The sequence below is a fragment of the Patiria miniata genome, unplaced genomic scaffold (assembly GCF_015706575.1).
Source record: "Patiria miniata isolate m_02_andy unplaced genomic scaffold, ASM1570657v1 HiC_scaffold_5, whole genome shotgun sequence".
NCBI classification, from domain to species: domain Eukaryota; kingdom Metazoa; phylum Echinodermata; class Asteroidea; order Valvatida; family Asterinidae; genus Patiria; species Patiria miniata.
In genome coordinates this window covers 36,526,250-36,543,587 of record NW_024037072.1, presented here as the reverse complement: position 1 = coordinate 36,543,587, position 17,338 = coordinate 36,526,250, and the positions used below count along the sequence as shown (strand labels likewise).

Genomic DNA, 17,338 nt, shown 5'->3' with positions numbered 1-17,338 from the left:
TCCTCGAACCAAAGCAAAAACCCGTAAACGCCATCAAAATCCGCATACCTTGCTATCATGTCACGTACAATATTAAATTACCACATTATCGACTTTGAAACACATTTCTGGCCAAGAAAGGTGAAAGAATCCATCTGGATCAAAAGGATTAATCCCTCACTGAATAGGGACTCTGGTTACTCATTATCACCTATCTACGCTCCAGTGATCTCGGGACAACAGACAGCAAGAAACTGAGTACACAATCACTTGGCTTGAGAAAGTCCACAGGAGTGGATGAAAGCTTGCCCACTAATCTTCAGGTTGGTAGAAGCTTAAACTACATGTTATGATCACCCCAACCGATGAAAGTTTTCTGTAATATTAAATTATATTCAAATGCACTTTAATAACTGTATCTTACCTTCAACTGACAGTGTATCTAACTTTGGCTGAAGAATCCTCGCCTGCGATGAATCCGTTGCAATTTTGAAAAGGTGCAGATAGAAATCTTGTATTTCGAAATGTGAATGGGAATGTGATGAATGCGAGGTTTTGTTTCCGGCAGTTACAATTTGTCTGAGAAGAATTAGCTGTTGAGGAAATAGGCCTGGTATTCAAGTGGTTATTGTTGGAATGCTTTGCCAGTGCCGTATACCTAGGGTGACCGTAAGGTCAGAGCCAAATTCTTTAAATGCACATCAAAAATCTGTCAGATTTATCAAAAATCTGCCAAATTCCCCAGAATTACTCGAAATACACTATAAACACTTAAAATCACATGCATGCAGATTGGTAGTATTGCTCTAATTAAGATTCATATTACATAATAAACAATCTAGTCACATAAAGATGTTGTGAAAGTATTGGAAAATTTCGGGCAAAACGCGGATCCGGCCACGACGAAGTCCGTTTCCCAGTGAACCTCAGAACCTAGACTAGCCAACCTGTCCCATTATGCAAAGGTTTGTTTGAAAGTATTGAATTTTTTTTTAAAATAAAGGTTCACTTTTTTGTTCAAATTTGCTGTTTTTTCTGTCAAATAACCATTTTTGCAGAATTCTGCAAGAAAGCTGCCAAAAAAAATCCATTCTGTCAAATTTTCTGTCAAACTCGTTTTTTAACAAAAATTCTGTCAAAGTTAGCCGAAAATCGGCTAAAACGGTCACCCTGCGTATACCTAACCGGTTCAGACTGGATTCTGGATTTGATTGTAACGGCGTAAACCAGACTTTGCCCGTCTCGTTCCCATACCAACCAGCGATTGCAGGCGCGGAGTTCAATTTGTGACTATTTAGTCAACAGTGGTGGGAGTTCATGTCCACATGTAGATTCGTGCTTACAACGGCTTTAGCAACGGAAGTGTCTGTTTTCGCGCGCTTTGATCGTAATTTGAAGCATCGTTTTTATTGATAGATTTCAATCAACTTGACTGAGATTTAATTAGTAACATATAAGAAATTCAATATTCTTGAACAAAATGATGTTTCTGTAGCGTTTATTTGATCTTATCTTCCACAACGAAACATTTCCAAGTTTAAAACACTTTCGAAAACAAAATGTTTCGGACTTGACAAAAATGTGTGTTGTGAAATTTAGGCCTATTGAATTTCTCATGAAAGTTATTTCTTCTTGTCATCCAAAGTTGATCCATGTAAGTTTATCGATTGTAAATGAAAAATCCGCCGGATAAAATTATGTGGAAGGCCAATTTCAGTTTCAAACAAGTTTTCGCGCGAAATTGGCAAAATAAGAAATATAATAGCGTGAAAATCCAGAAACACATGATCAAAACAGAAAACCTTGCGTTTTATGTTTGACAAAACTTTGTCTTGCCATCCAGAGCTATTGGTTCCTCCGCATTTCGAAAATTGAAAACTGAAGTCGTCGGACGGATGCTTTCATGATACTTGCGCTGCCCCGAATACATCATGTACATGTAATCGTAAATGCATGTACATGTACATAGTATTCACATGAACATAAACATTTTGTACATTATAGCACACAAGCTTCCTCCAACTGCTACGATTTCGAGCCCAAGATGAAATTATATCTGACTGCAGTAAACCACCCGGATCGACATTTATAATACCGGAGTCTTATATGACCCATGCTCTACCAATAATTAGATACTCAAGGCGCTGGTAATTATGTCTATTTTTAAAGACAGGTAAATGAGGTTCACGAGAAAGATGTGAGACCCATTATGTGGCACCTTTATAAAAGTTGACAAGGTGCTGCGGCGCATATTGCAGCCACTGCCAGAAACACCGGGGCAACTTCCCTTTCTCTTATGGCGATAAGTGTTACTGGGTTATTTAACGTGCATTACACAACACGCGGGACCTGCGGCTTTACGTCCCATCCGAAGGACGGAGCAATAATGGTAAAGTGTCTTGCTCAAGAGCACAAGTACAATGTTCCCACGGTCAGGATTCGAACCCATGTACCACGGCACACAGGTCAAACACCGTAGCCACTGGACCACAGCACTCCACAACAAGAAAGCGGCGGGGACGGCGAGTGTACCTCAGGTATGGCATTGCTGCCGACAAGGCATATTGCTTCCGTAACTCGGCATCAGGCAAACAAAGAAAATGTTCCGGGAGTGGCGGGTTCTATTTTATTTATTTATTACATTTCTTTAACAAGTGTATATCCAAACATTCCTGGGGCATGTTCTTTGTTAATCTTGGCTCAAGACGCTAGTGATCGATAGTGGATCGTACATAGTGCGCCCTCTAATGGCACAACAACTTAGACCAGCACGCCTATACTCGCAATAACGTCTTGGCCATTTCGTGTCAGTGGTTTCACTTTTTCTTTATTTTCTCCCTAGGCTTTCCTATGGAACCAATCAGAGATCGAGAAATGGTTCAATGGCTCGCTTAACGGTTGTAAACATTCGCGCTATACGTGCGGTGATCAACATCACCAATCAGCGACCGAGAAATGGTTCAATGGGGAGGGCGCGACGGGGACGTCTCTATAGTCCGAAGTACCATTGGTCCGAAGTCCCATTGGTCCGACGGCCCCCTTGCTCTATACGTTCCATTGGTATAAACGTCCCATTGGTCCGAAGTCCCATTGGTCTGACGCCCCATAGGATAAGGGTTAGGGTCAGTCAACTTGAACAAGTGGAACTACACAGTATTATGTTTCGAACCAATGGGACTTCGGACAAATGGGACTTCGGACCAATGGGATTCGGACCAATGGGACTTCGGACCAATGGGACTTCGGACCAATGGGACTTCGGACCAATGGGACTTCGGACTATAGAGACGTCGCGACTACTGCGGCAAATGGGAACTGCTGTTTGGTTCGAATCTATACAGACGGTCTGATTTACATAAAATGGCCGCGCCCCCATTGCTACAAAATGACCAAGACGTTAGTGAGAGAAAGTAGAAAATCAATTATTCAAGGGCGCTACACGACGATGCAACTATCGCTATTGATCACTGACGTCTTGGGCCAAAACTAGTTCTTTGTTTGCCTGATGGCGAGTTAGGGAAGCACTTATCGGCAGCATATAAAGCCATATACTTGAGCTAGCCTACATCCACAGCTTTCGTGTGGCGACTCAGACAACTAGAGGGACTCAATTAGTCAGGGTAACTACATGGGCGTCGCGAGGGGGGGGGGGGGGGCAAGGGGGGCTGCTTGCCCCCTGACAATGTTGTAGTCGAGTCACCAACGTCGAGTCCGAGTCCCGAGTCACAAGCCTCTAGTCCGAGTCCGAGTCTCGAGTCACAAGCCTCGAGTCCGAGTCTGAGTCTCGAGTCACAAGCCTCGAGTCCGAGTCCGAGTCCCGAGTCACAAGCCTCGAGTCCGAGTCCGAGTGCGAGTCTCGAGTCACATGCAAGCCTCGAGTCCGTTCTGTCTTTTATGTAAATCCCAGTGTATATATAGTTTACCTTGTGTGTGTAAATGTTGTTTAGACCCAAAAGTGTTTCTTTTTAATTCCCATCCTTTAATAAATCATCCGCCATCCCTAATTCCTTCCATGTGCTCATCGTGCAGGCGCTAGGCGTGCGTGCGCGGCCCCTGGATACGATTTTCCGCGTAAAAAAGAATGCTTCGTTCGTCACACAAATACGTAACGTTATGGTTTTTTTCTTTTGATGAAAATACGTGACTCGAGTCACCAGTCACCAAGCTCGAGTCCGAGTCATCATGGTCGAGTCCGAGTCCGAGTTATATTCCAATGTGACTCGAGTCGAGTCTAAGTCAAGAAAAATGTGACTCGAGTCCAACTCGAGTCCGAGTCCTGGATCGAGTCCTACAACCCTGCCCCCTGGACAAGCCACAAAAAAGGAGGGGGGAAAAGGAAGAAAAAAAAGAGGCGGGAAGTCATATTGTTGTTAATTTAATGGGTTGGTGTGGGGGTTGGAAATGTCCCTGCCCACCCTCGAAACAAATGATACATCGGGAAAATGCTGGAAATTATAGGGTTTTTTTTGGGGGGGGGTTGCTTTGCTCCCCTTTAGAAAAAAATCCTGGCGACGCCCATGGGTATATAGCAGGCACGAGATCCATTAACAGTACATGTACATGTACCCCCACTTGTTGCGAATCTAGTTTGAGTGTCGTAAATCCCTTTGTGTTTTTATTCCTCCGTGGTGAAACATATCACGTGATTGAAGCAACATATGAATTGATTTGGGATGACCTCAAAATACTTAGACTGCCAAGGTCAATCGAAGCGACATCGCAGACTAAAATTTTTCATAAACTGGATGCGGTGCAGTTTATTTAAGGAAGCTGAACTACACTGAATAATTATGCGCATTTTGATCAGTGACTATACTTGATTGCCAAAAAACAGTTACTTAAAAATCTTCACCGAAGAGTCCAGTCAACTGGAGGCAATTGAATCAGTGTGATCTGAGTTTACTTGGTTCATGCTTGGTTGGACAACAGACAATACGAATCGCCCACGACTGGATCCGAAAAGCCTTTTGGGTTATAATAGCCCTATTGTGTTTGAAGCTGAAGGCCAGGCTTCTTCATTGCGTACTCATTGTGCAAAACGCCTAAGACTTTTGGCGAAGGCTTTGGACAGTACAGAGTACGGCGAAGAAACTTTCCGGAAAGGTATTTTGCACTTCCTTTAATCTTTGTGTATCTTAAAAACGATTATTGGCGAGAATTTGAGACTGAAAGTTGCATGAACCAGTTGCAGTTTTAACTTAAACCTTTCCACCGGTGGTGACTTCTTGGAAGTCGGTCACGATGCTAATGGAGGAACAAACATCTTCTTTTTTTACGGATTCATAGGACACCCTGGAATGTCTATGCATTGAACCTCGGTAGTTAAACGTATACCAACAACGTGGCGGTGTTATTGATGTTGCAAGGTCATTTTGTGAAGATGGTACATGTGATGCGATCGAGCTTAATGAGTTGTTTGTCGGGAATTTTTATTTGGAGATACAGGCCGAAATAGCGCCACGTCATCACTTCATCACAACTCTTGGTGTTCTGACTTCCATAATTTTTTAACTAAAGATAGTATCAGCATGCAGTTTTCATAGCAGTAATGCTGAGATTGTGCTCTTTTCAAATCTGTAATAAAATTTGTTTTGAACAGGGTCGACAAAATGACTCATTTAGTTTGATCGCATCACATATGATCGTGTGATTTGACCTATCGCCATTTCAGCTATGATGTTGTCTTATTTTAGGAAATGTCATCTAGCCTATTGTGTGAATGGTGAAGCCATAATTGTAATAAGTCAGGTCATTTTGTGTGTTTGAACCCTCTTCTGATATGTTCGACCATAGAACAAGATTAAGAGACAGTGCACCGTCACTTGTAAATACCGCTAAGTCAAGTTGTTGGTGCTACGTATCGTATGAATCGAGTATTGCTTATTTTAATAAGCAATACTCGATTCAATACTCGCCAACAAGTGTTTAAAAACACTTGTTGGCGAGTAATGAGCGATAACCAACAAGCTATATCTTACTATGAACTATAGGGAAACTAAGAAAAAAATCGTAGATCATTTACGGGCCAATGGATATTTGACGCCCACATATTGGATTTGGATAAAGCAGAGGTAGGTAAGGGCATGGACTGACCGAATTTAGTGGCAGTGTTGGAGTTGAGAATTTTCCCGAGACCTGTCGAGCCCTCATTAATATTTTCATCAGTTTTGAGACAACCAATTCTATCAATTAGCCCATTTGCGCCATACATAATTATGATCAAAGAATACTGATAGTTTTAAAGACAACACTGACTGACTTCTGGTGAAAATGTTCGATTTTTGACTCAGAATCTCACCAAGATCTTGCGAGACCACTTTGAGATGCAGATTTCTCACTTACTTTTGATTTAAAGTCCAACTTTCACTGAAATGAAGCTAACTGTTTTCTGTGTCAAAGCCAAAATATTGTGAGATTTTTTTCCCATTTTATATTATCATAGCACTGTTTAGTGGGACATTCCTGGCCCGTTTGTTGCCATCGATTATGACAATAATTCGCCGAAGCCCTTTGCAAATATCTCCTTTTCACACCATTCAAAAAGCCGTGTCCGCACTGGACTTTTTTTTTTGGAAGGTTTTACCGAGACGATGGTAAAATGAGAAATGGTCAAATGTGACCACTGTCCGCACTTGGACTTTCGACACGGGAAAATTTACCCACACCGCGTGGGAGAAGTAACCGAGCTGTTACAGTGTCAGTATAATGACTCACCGTACACAGAAAACAAATTGCCGATCACATTTTCAGCCGCCGATACGCACAGTAATATTACACACGCCATTTTCATGCACAACATAATCGTTTACACGATATTATTTCATCTTGACACGCTAAATCTTGACGAAAAGGCCTATAATTCTGATGCATTTGTGATGCACGTCGTCGAAGCCTTCCCGCTGTACGATGTTCCGTGCGGCAGCAGTGCCATCAGTATTCGTTGGTTCCCATCGCATGCTTACAGAATCGACTACGGCCTACGTACGGTACCGGACCATGATGTTCTGTGCATGACTACAGTAGCGTATCAGGACGAATTTGGATCGTAGAAAATAACATACATCGGTGGAGAAAGAGAATTTCCGCAAATTAATTCTCAGAACGTGATCTCTCTTCTCTGTGTATATATTTGTCCGTTGAAATATATATTTTAACGAGATTTTACCGCTCGGACTTGATGATACACCGCAGCGTGTTTCTACAAAATGTTCGGCCACTGCACGTGCAGGTTCGTGCGGTCTCTGTATGCATAACAGGGCGCTCGGGCCGGATGTACGCTTTCCTGAGCCGCTTTTACCGACTCGCACTGTCCGCACTGGACTTATCGTCTCGGGAAAAGTGACCTGGTCAGTTTTCCTGGGCGCGTGGGAAGTTTTCCTGGGCAGCAGTTGGCCAGTAAAAGTAACCGCTGGACTCAGGAAAAGTAACCGAGAGGAAAACGTCCTATGCTGTCCGCGCTGGACTTAAAATGGGAAAAGTACCCATAGTCTCGGTTAGTTTGACCAAAAAAAGTCCAGTGCGGACAGGGTTTTTAAAAATTTGTCGTTTGAAAAGTCTTCATTGAGCGCATCGCTCAGATTTTGATCGTGTTAAACGGCACGAGTGGAGTGGGCAGGCACCTATTATTAACCCATCCATATATATAATTGGTCTCGTCATGCATGTCATGTGGATATCTGCGAGCCCGTAGAATCTGAAAAGCCATTTAAGTAAAAATCTACCTTGAAAATCATTTTAGCTGTCCGTGTCGTTGTACAGGAATAAAAGTACATGTATATTTCCTCATGCGAAATACTTTATGGAAACGACTGTTTGATACAAACATTTTAGATACTCCTAAATATGAACAGTTTATAGTTCTTAAAAATTGACGTGATTTAATAAGCACTGAATACTCAGTGATGCTGTACGAGGGCTTGTGATCGAGCTACACAGGCGCTCGGGTTGGACTCGAACCCACGACCACCTCCTGCTTACAAGTGCAGACGTCTTTCCTCTCGATCACCGCCGGAATTTATGCCAGCATGTGCTGGTTGGTTCGAACCCGATATGGCAACGGGGACCACAGTCAATCACTATTTGTGGCTTCACTTATCGGACAAGGATGTTAAGGGAAATGGGACCATGGATACTTTGACTACACAGTTTACTGATAGCTGACTCATTATTTCAAGAGCCACCTGAATATATATATTCTTTTCTTTTTTCACTCTCAACTTGTTTTCGCCAAACTTCAAGTAAACTATATCTAAACTCCACACAGTCGTTCTCTACACATAATTGAGCAAACTTATTATCATGTGAGATTGTTCTTATTATGCAAATATTTATCATAAAATGGCATTGTTAAGAATTCTGCTTTTTCAATTCTCTGAGTAGAAGCGTGTACAGTGATCCTGTTCGGTATTGATAGGTTATATTTTTTTAATGTCACAAAAAAAGCATTGCCTAAAATCCCATGCATTTTCATAGTCCAGCCTATTGTGAGAAAACCTTGAAATCAAATCGTTTAATCATTGGGTCCTCCTTCCATGCGATGGGAATACTTTGTGTAGGACTGTAGTCAGGATCATCCATCATTGTTGCAAGACGTACGGTAAAATACTCTTCAATAGATACTCTTTTCCGCGGAGCTCTCTGTCACAAGAAAGACATAAGTGGTGTGGATCGCGTGGGAACCACTCTGAGATTTGAATGGATATAAATAATTTTTCTTTTGTCCTCATTGTGTACACATCGATGGAAACGCCACGAATCGCTCCGTAGCCTGTAGGGGCCAGGGTCGGGGAGCGGGGGGAGGGGGGGGGGGTCGAACAACAACTCCAAATTTATTAGATCACGGTCCGTTTTTTAGCTTTCTATTTCTAATTATAGAACATAAAATAAAACAAAGTTATGATTGACTTTCACTGGTTCAATCCGTGTTTTATGCGAGCGTTTATATTTCGAGCAGTTGCGGCATTAGTGGCACACATTTAATGGTAAGAGTCCATTTTGACTTAAATTATCAATTCTTTCGTAAAACGACCAACCTCTTACACCAGGCTGGCCACGGATCTGACATTTAATCACCAAATTTCCAGTGATCTCATAAGAGTTTAATCAGACTCTAATTGCAGCCTAAAACACTTTGGAACCTGTCATTACAACCTGACGATTTCCGTGCCAGTTCAACCAATGGGTCCTTGTTGGCGTGAAAAGGAACATTATTATTTTATTTTTTTACTGATCTAGGGACACCGTCGACGTTGCACAGTCGACGCCAAACATTTCCCCGTGTAATAAAACTGTTTCACACCACCAGCAATAATAAACGTTTACCAAATCATTGGTAAACGTAGGGACGGCAATCCGATCACAAATTTCAGCAGTCCACACCTCATCATTTACCGTTCTCCGTACTGAAGAATACCCATTAAATACTACGAAACGCGGACGTTTTTCCACCTCGATCAATGATCGAAAACTTGCAACAGAGAGATGAGATTTGAAGGTTTGCGTGGTGGAAAGATACTAAGACAAGATAAGTTTGCGGTAGCACCATGTGGATAAATCTCTTTTGTGAGTATGTGTAGTTCTGAAAAGTACCGGAGGGACTCAACGTTTCGAACAGTATGCTCTGCCCGTCGTCAGGAGAATGAGGGATTCCAACGAAGATGCGATGTTATAAGGATGGGTGCGGTGAGGCGTGAGAAGGATGCAAACTGCAACAGACAAAAATCGCCATCAATTTCAGGGGGAAAAAAAGAGTTGACTTGTTCCTCATATTCAAGACAAAACAAATTTTGACTAAAAATAATGTGTCAGGCTTTACTCAAATGATTGAAATCTCATTTGTATTTGAATGCATGTGTGTAATCTGTAATTCTTACTCAGCTCAATAGCTCCCTATATCATGATCAGCTAGCTATAAACTTAGATGTGTTTTTTTTTTGTAAAAGACACCGATCTTCTGACAGCATGAAACAATTTCCGGGGTTTTTTTTGCTTTTTTTCCAGATGAGTGGAAGAACATGCTCTTTTAAGAAATACTTCATTGGTGTGTCAAATTTGATTGCTTTTTAAGAAAAAAATCATGGATCCAGGTCACTTTCTTTATGACTCACCCAGCCTGTATGTATTGAAGGTTGAGCGCGCAAAATGTACATTAATTTTGTAGCATGAGCAGCGTCCCTATAGAGTCACGTGGTGTCCAGCACTCCCTCATACTACCCTTCCCCTGCTTTTCGAATTTCCACCGCTGGGCAATTTTAAAATGTTGCCGTATGGTCATCCCCCCACTCGCCCACACGGATTTACGATAACAATTCATTTCAAAGTGTTTTATTTTACTAACAAGTTACCGGTACAACTTCTGGGCTATCGTACGTGACACTAAGCGGAACAAATAATAAGAAGGTCAAGCGAGTTCACGTACACGACAACAAAATATTAAGTAATTGTCTATCTGATTACAACGTATGAACATGATTGATCGTTTTGTTCAAGACAAGAGTTATAGATGAAAAAACACCAGATGACGTCATCATGATGTCAGAGTAATATACACTATTCGGGATGTGATTCGATTATGTTGAAAGTTCATACCATAAATCGTTTAGGAGAAAACCCGCGGAGAATTATTGTCCGGAAAAAAAGAGAGATTTATCAGACCGATTTCAAACAGTGGCCGGGTTGTATGTGCCCGACTCCACTCAACAAAGAAGATTTATCAGAACAATTCCCGACCACTCAATAATAATCCTGGCACGGTCATTGATGCTCAGTAAAAAGGCTTCAAGCTCGTGGAAATCGAAGGGTTTACGTATCGTAGCCTAAATGTTCTCATTTTTCCAATTCAGGTAAGTTGACGACATGGGGCCGGGGACGCGTTCTGAGGCCGCTCGCACAGTCATGGAGTCGTTGCATGTAGTGACGGTAGAACCTATTATGTTCGTCCTGTCAATGACGAACTACATGCGGACGCCCGCCAGCCAACTTCTAGTCCTGCACAAAGTCTGTATCCAGAGCTACAACGACACGGTTTGTGGAGATGTAGACGAGAAATCGGCTGCTGTTGAGAACGACGTTCAGGCAAACGCAGCGCACTGGAATTTCCTCCTCAAGATGGCCCTGTTCATCCCAGGGGCCATAGTGTCGTCCTTGTACGGTCCCTTGAGCGATCGTTTGGGAAGGCGCATGTTCCTGATCATCCCATCCTTGGGCAGCATTCTGGGAGCTGTGAGCTTCCTCTTCCAGACTTACTTCCCAATGATGCCGCTGGATTATCTGATCGCCAGCGAAATCGCTGTGGGGCTGTCTGGGAACGTCGTCACCGCTTACATCATTGCCAAGAGCTACCTGTGTGACGTGACGGATGGCACTAACCGAACCAAGCGACTTGGAGTGATGAAGGCTATGTCTCACATCGGAGGTCCTATCGGGGCATTCCTCTCCGGTGTCCTGATTGACATGAAAGGCTTCGCCCCTGTCTACTTCATACTCGCTGGTATCCACGTCCTCGTTGTGCTCTACGTTGTGTTCTGGCTGGAGGAGACCGTGGATTATGAGTCGGACCAGGAGCTGAGCAGTGGGGGCGACGAAGATGACACTAGTGAGGACGAGGAGAGGGCTGAAGATGAAGAAATCGAGACGAAAGGGAAAGAGGAGCCTCAAGCTGGACAGGAAAAAGTGGAGAAAGAGGGAGAGGCAGACGACGGCAAAAGAGAAAGATTTTGGGGTGAAACCCGTGACTCCATCAGGCAATCTTTCAGGGAGGTGTGGAAGAGCTTGAGAAGCATGCTTCTGGTCTGCTTCCGAGAGAGACTTGGATGCAGACGCAAATACCTCCTGCTGGCTATGCTCATTGGTATCATCCATAACATTTGCTCTACAGGTTAGTGCTGCGCCCACTTTTCTTTTAAGTGGTGTAGTTTCAAAGCAAGGCGTATGTCGTAGGCACATGGTCTCGAAAGGTTTAAATGGTGGGGCCAAGTCACACTAAGCAATTATTTTCACATGCAAACAATATGGAGGCAAGCCAAAGAAACCTCCGGGAAAAACGAAGTAGATTCTAACAGTTTCTTGAAATACAAGCTCAAGTTCTGGAAACAAAACAAAGGGAGGGGGTTGATCTTTCGCACTTTTTTTTTATTGAAGGGGGTACTGCCTTTAAAATGGAAGATGGAGGTTCTCGATACACATTGCATCAGAGATATAGATTGGAAATGAACAGTAATTCTGCCCATGGGCTTAGCTGATTAAAGTTTAAAACCGCAAGCGAATAAGCACAGTTGTACACTCTTTCTCTTTTATGACCTCAGCCAAGACCGTACCAGGTAGCCCATAGTAGATGATGTGGCCTCAGTAATCCCCAAAAAAGGTCTACACCTCTAAATTGTGTCCAGTGTCTTGGAACTTTGAGAACGTGTGGAGAACGCAAAGGGGAGGTTAATAATTAACCCCAAATTCCTATCACTTAATGCAATTATATGTTGGATGTGTTTCCTTTACTAAAGGACTTTTCGAGAAAAAAAATAAAGTAGCTTTTATGTGTCAGTTCATAATACGATGTAAACTCAGTGCCAGGAAACGTGGTACACATCTTTCCATGTCTCGTTTGGCCTATTCATCAGAATAAACACAGGCTATATATATTTTCATCATTCTTTTTTGATGAGAAAAACATCAGAGTGTTTATGTTGTATTTTTCGTTCTCCTTTCACTTTGATCGTGCACAGCCGAAATGGACCTGATTGTCTTATACACGAAGCATTCTCCGCTGAATTGGACCGCCACGACCATCGGTGTTTTCATCAGCGTTCGAACCGCTCTGAAAGCAGCCACCTTGGTCTTGGGGTTACCTGCAATCTTTAAGGTAATACCCAGTCCACAGGGCATCAGAATAAAAATACCGCCCAAGATTAACAAGTCCCATTAGAAAAAGAAAAGAACGGAACTGAGACATTGAAAACACAAGGTATTTTTTAACTTGCATGATTTATTTAGTATCTTTTCAGGATTCAAAATAAAAATTCAAATTAAAAAAAAAAAGCTGTTGAGTTACTACGCAGTGCCTATTTTCGCTCTTGCTGGTGTAACTTACAGGTTGCCTAAATTTGTTTTGATAAATGGGTTGTAATTTGTTAACACGGTATTAAAACAAACTACAAAAGATATCATTTTGAATATGTAAAAATAATGTGATCGTCTTATTTGACCCTTTCTTTTAGATTGTGAAAAACCACTCGATGCAGTTAGATCTAGGTCTGACTTCCATAGGGATTATATCAACCTCAGCAGCTCTGACCATGATTGCATTCGCAAAATCCACTACGGTCATGATGATAGGTAAGCATTTGGTTTGATTTTGTTTTTCACATAGATTTTTGTCTTGCTGTTAAATAAAGGTATTTAAATAATTCAATATAAAGTCAGGTTTGACAAAATGTCTTCAATAATTTATCAGACCGAAAGAACAGACTAAATACACAAACGATAAAGCTTTTTTTGAAAATTAGAGTTCTTCCAAAAGTTTGGGACAGTGCCGCTGTACAGTTGGTCACCACTGGAAGCATCGTTCCAGCTATTGTTTATGGCACGGTTGTATTTAACAATGTTACCGCCATCACTGGGGGCCATCATGTATGTACAGGGACATTTGTGCTCAGACTGGTCTAGGCCCACACATAGAGCAAACTGAAGTTATGGTTTCATAATGAGGCCTATCATTCCTGCTATTCTGATCCATGAATCCAAGGGCTACGTATTAAACATGACTGAACATGAAAACCCACGTCTGAAACTAAAATACACGTCATGTGTTTCATTTTGTGTTTTGGCAATGTTCGTTTTGTAGCTGCCGCTGTTGGGATGTTAGTGAGCTTCCCTAGTGTTACCATAACGTCCATCAAATCCAAGTTAGTGGAACCTCAAGAATATGGTAAGTCAATCCCACTTCCCACGAGGGCTTTTTGTAATTAATGAAATGAAATTTCCATAAACACTTTATTCTCAATGTTGCCGAGTGATTGTGAGAAAAAAATCACTCAGATGGGACACGAACCCACGTCCTCCTGCTTACTAGCGCAGACGTCTAACCACTGCACCTGCGAGCTTGCTGGGGTCAGCTGGTTGAATTATATGGATCATAGAGCAAGGAACAGATTTTTTATCCACCTGACGCAAATTCCGTCTAATGATTAGAACTGAAATTTGCAATATTGATTTTTTTTAAAGCTCTGACAGGAGCTTGTACTTGTCACTAGGTGGTCGGTCTGTCTGTCTGTCCCCGGAAAAAAATTACCAAAAGTATGGTGTTCCATATGTGCCATCGGCGTCACATTTTTCGGCGTCGTATTTTTCAGCTCTGGCAGGGATCATTTTGATCGATTTCATGCATGACTTTCTTGCCAGACTTCTTGCAACACGGCCAGAGCGTATTGTGCTCTCGCACAAGATTCCCGTAGATGGATCTGGAATTTGTCCTGTTATAAAAAAAACCCATTAAATGGGACTGGAGAGGTGGTTTCTGTTTAAAAAAAACCACCACACCTCCCAGTTCAATCTACCTTTCGGATGACCGACTGACAATTTATTTCCGGTAAAACCATAAACGATAAATTGAGTTGTGGGTCATTAGTTTGGCAAAACTCTAAACTAAGCTATCTTCGGTCGTGACAAACGACAAACTATAGTATCGTCAAATGAAGACAAACGCAATAAAGGAAAGTGCTAAAACTGTGACTTTTTGTGTTTTCATCTCAGTAGTATGATAACTCACTCTTAACTTGTCTTCATTGAATTCTTATCACCACGCATGCAGGGTCGCTCTTTGCAGTAACAGCTTTGATTCAGACGCTTACCTCCGTAGCCAGTTCTGGTCTTTTCAACAATCTTTATGCTGCCTTGCTGCCAATCTGGCCCGGTCTGCCGTTCCTCGTAACAGTCGGTTTCTACGCATTGTCGCTTCTCCTCGTACTGTGAGTAACGTGTTCCTAACAGTATAGGCCTAACTATTTTAGACTGGCGTTCCAAATCGCGCCTAACTAAAATGTATTCTTGTAGAACGGCTAGAATTCGGTTTTAGAGTTGCCTCAGAATAAATTAGTTCGGTGCTACCCTGGAACGTCAGTCTGACGGATATGGTAGAGAACCAAGTTTTATTTGCCGCAAAACCAACCATCCTACAGTAATGGACATGCGGAGTTCCGTGGACTAATTTGAGGGCAACCAAAGTTCAATGGCCGTTAGAGCATAAAGGTGTGGAGGCTGGAAGGCTTACGTTAAATCAACCGTAACACCAGTCAACAGCTAGTCTACGTCTGTTTGTGAACAGAACTAATATTTATAGGTTTTTCCCGCTGTTTAGATGTTTAGGTTATTGTGCCTAGTCTAAACAGCGTGGTGTTACCTATAACCTTGATTTGTTTGAAAGTAAAGTAGTGCAGTTAAAACGTCAGCACCGTCAATAAGATTTAGGCCTATGTCGGTAAAAAAGCTTATATTTTGTTCATCTAAATTTGCATGTGTATGTATTTTGATCCCACAGACTTTACCAATGTGAATAACAAATCTAATAACACCCCCCGCCATTCAGGTACATATGGTACGACGTGAAAGTGCAATCTAAAGAAGAGGAATTGATGACTGGTAAGTACGACGTTAATGCCAGTGTGAATAAAGTAAGTCTGTCATGAGCCAATGTGGCTCATCAGGCGGGTGTTTATCTCTGGTTTCCTTGACATGAAACGACCAAGAACATTTCCATTCCTCCTGGGTGGGATGCCAGTCCATCGCAGGTTACTTCCCAGCTCCCGAGCTATTTATACTCCTGAGTGGAGAGAGACAAGTGGGGTGGAGTGGCTTGCCCAAGGACACAACATAATTAGGATTTGAGCCCCTGACCCTTGGAACACGAGTCCGAGCCCTAACCATGCACTAAGCATGCAACACTCCATTTTTGGACTGGCTACATAGTCATAGGACCATCATTCCCTTTCGAACATACAAAAAACCCATAAAATATCAATCAAAGTGACCACATAACGAAGTAAAAAGGAGTTATGGATAAAGAAGAGCACCCAGAAATTCTTAGATTGCCTGGGTTTGATTCCGCAGACCTTTGGGGACCGTATGGGACTCGAGGAATTGTCCTTTTCACAAATTTGCGGGCACGTAGGCCTACACGCTATCGGCAATCATGCATTGCACAACAAAATGTTGAGATGTAGATAATGTTGGCCAACAATGGTGGTGAAGACCCTCATCCGCAAATTTCCATGGACTTTTATTTTCGGGGAAATACGGCTACATTTTTGGAAACAGTGAATATCACCAATTTTTAGAGAGAACACATAATTGAACGTCTGTAAATAGATAAAAATGTAACTTGTGTTGTAAAGTGATATCACCCAAAAAGCTGCCACCGCTGCAATACTACAGGGGTGCATACCTTGCCAAAAATCACAATGAGCATTGTTCTCCTCATTTCATACCGACCAAACCCCCAGGCTGATGGCCTATAGATGAATATGCATCTAAACCAGAAATACAGTAACTGATTTATATTTCACAACCCCCCAAAAACCAGATGTTCAAGGTCGGGGGCCTAGGATGTAGAGGTAGTCTCCGAGTCCAGTGGTGGTAGTCAATAACTCTGGTGAATAAACTTGGCAACCAAGCGTTACCGCTAAACTGTCTGGGTTTTACCGACAATTGTGCTTTCCCTTTTGTGTTGTTACAGATCGTCACGGGCCCAAATACAAAGAACTAAAGAATATTGAAGATGGGAAGACGGATTAGCCACCTCGGGAAAATACCCAGTTGAGACCGCGGAGACAGAACATCATTGAGCTGCCCACTTTTGAGCAGTTCAAGGGAGCCATCACCGCCTAGATCATAGGAGCTGACTTATGACTTGCACCAACTACTATGTATATACCAGAGCGCCTTGCACATGTGAGACTAGCACACCACATGCAGTCCTCGTTAAGCTGCCGAAAAGGCTGTAAACGAGTAGCTGATGCATAGAAATAGAAGTAGAAGATGGGTTTCATAGACGATCGTCTTGAAAAGAAATGTCACGATTGTCTAGATGTTAAAAAACTCAGTTGATGGAAAAAGCCAGGTTGTTTAGATCCAATTGTTGACGAAATCGTGACCGACTGGTCCAAAGCACCAACCTTGACAGATAGATTCTTTTAGCCATAGAAAAGACATTTAGAAGGGGTGACACCTGAAATTGCTTTGGAAAAGGTGCCTACTTTGCATCAATATTTATTCACGTATTTGGGTACTATATTAGGGTTAACTCTATCAGAAATAATGATATCTCTTTTTTTTTTTGATTAACTGTTAAATTTGCACTCTATACCTACCG

General features: G+C 42.2%; 1 protein-coding gene across 1 annotated transcript; it reads left to right on the top strand.

The window, feature by feature from the left end:
- Window positions 1–4,983: 4,983 nt before the first annotated feature.
- On the top strand, window positions 4,984–16,789 carry LOC119742145 (proton-coupled folate transporter-like). The gene is made up of 8 exons (XM_038218187.1): window positions 4,984–5,082; window positions 10,821–11,854; window positions 12,699–12,835; window positions 13,191–13,308; window positions 13,817–13,900; window positions 14,783–14,939; window positions 15,557–15,609; window positions 16,703–16,789. Exons 2-8 carry the CDS (start codon window positions 10,834–10,836, stop codon window positions 16,759–16,761), a joined length of 1,629 nt encoding a protein of 542 aa, XP_038074115.1. The 5' UTR covers window positions 4,984–5,082; window positions 10,821–10,833; the 3' UTR covers window positions 16,762–16,789.
- Window positions 16,790–17,338: the final 549 nt, after the last annotated feature.

Excerpts from the sequence above, each read along its gene's own strand:
- LOC119742145 (XM_038218187.1), top strand. The coding sequence starts at position 10,834 with ATGGGGCCGGGGACGCGTTCTGAGGCCGCTCGCACAGTCATGGAGTCG. Across the intron at positions 13,309-13,816 it reads CACTACGGTCATGATGATAG|CTGCCGCTGTTGGGATGTTA; the intron begins GTAAGCATTTGG and ends TTCGTTTTGTAG. Across the intron at positions 15,610-16,702 it reads AGAAGAGGAATTGATGACTG|ATCGTCACGGGCCCAAATAC; the intron begins GTAAGTACGACG and ends GTGTTGTTACAG.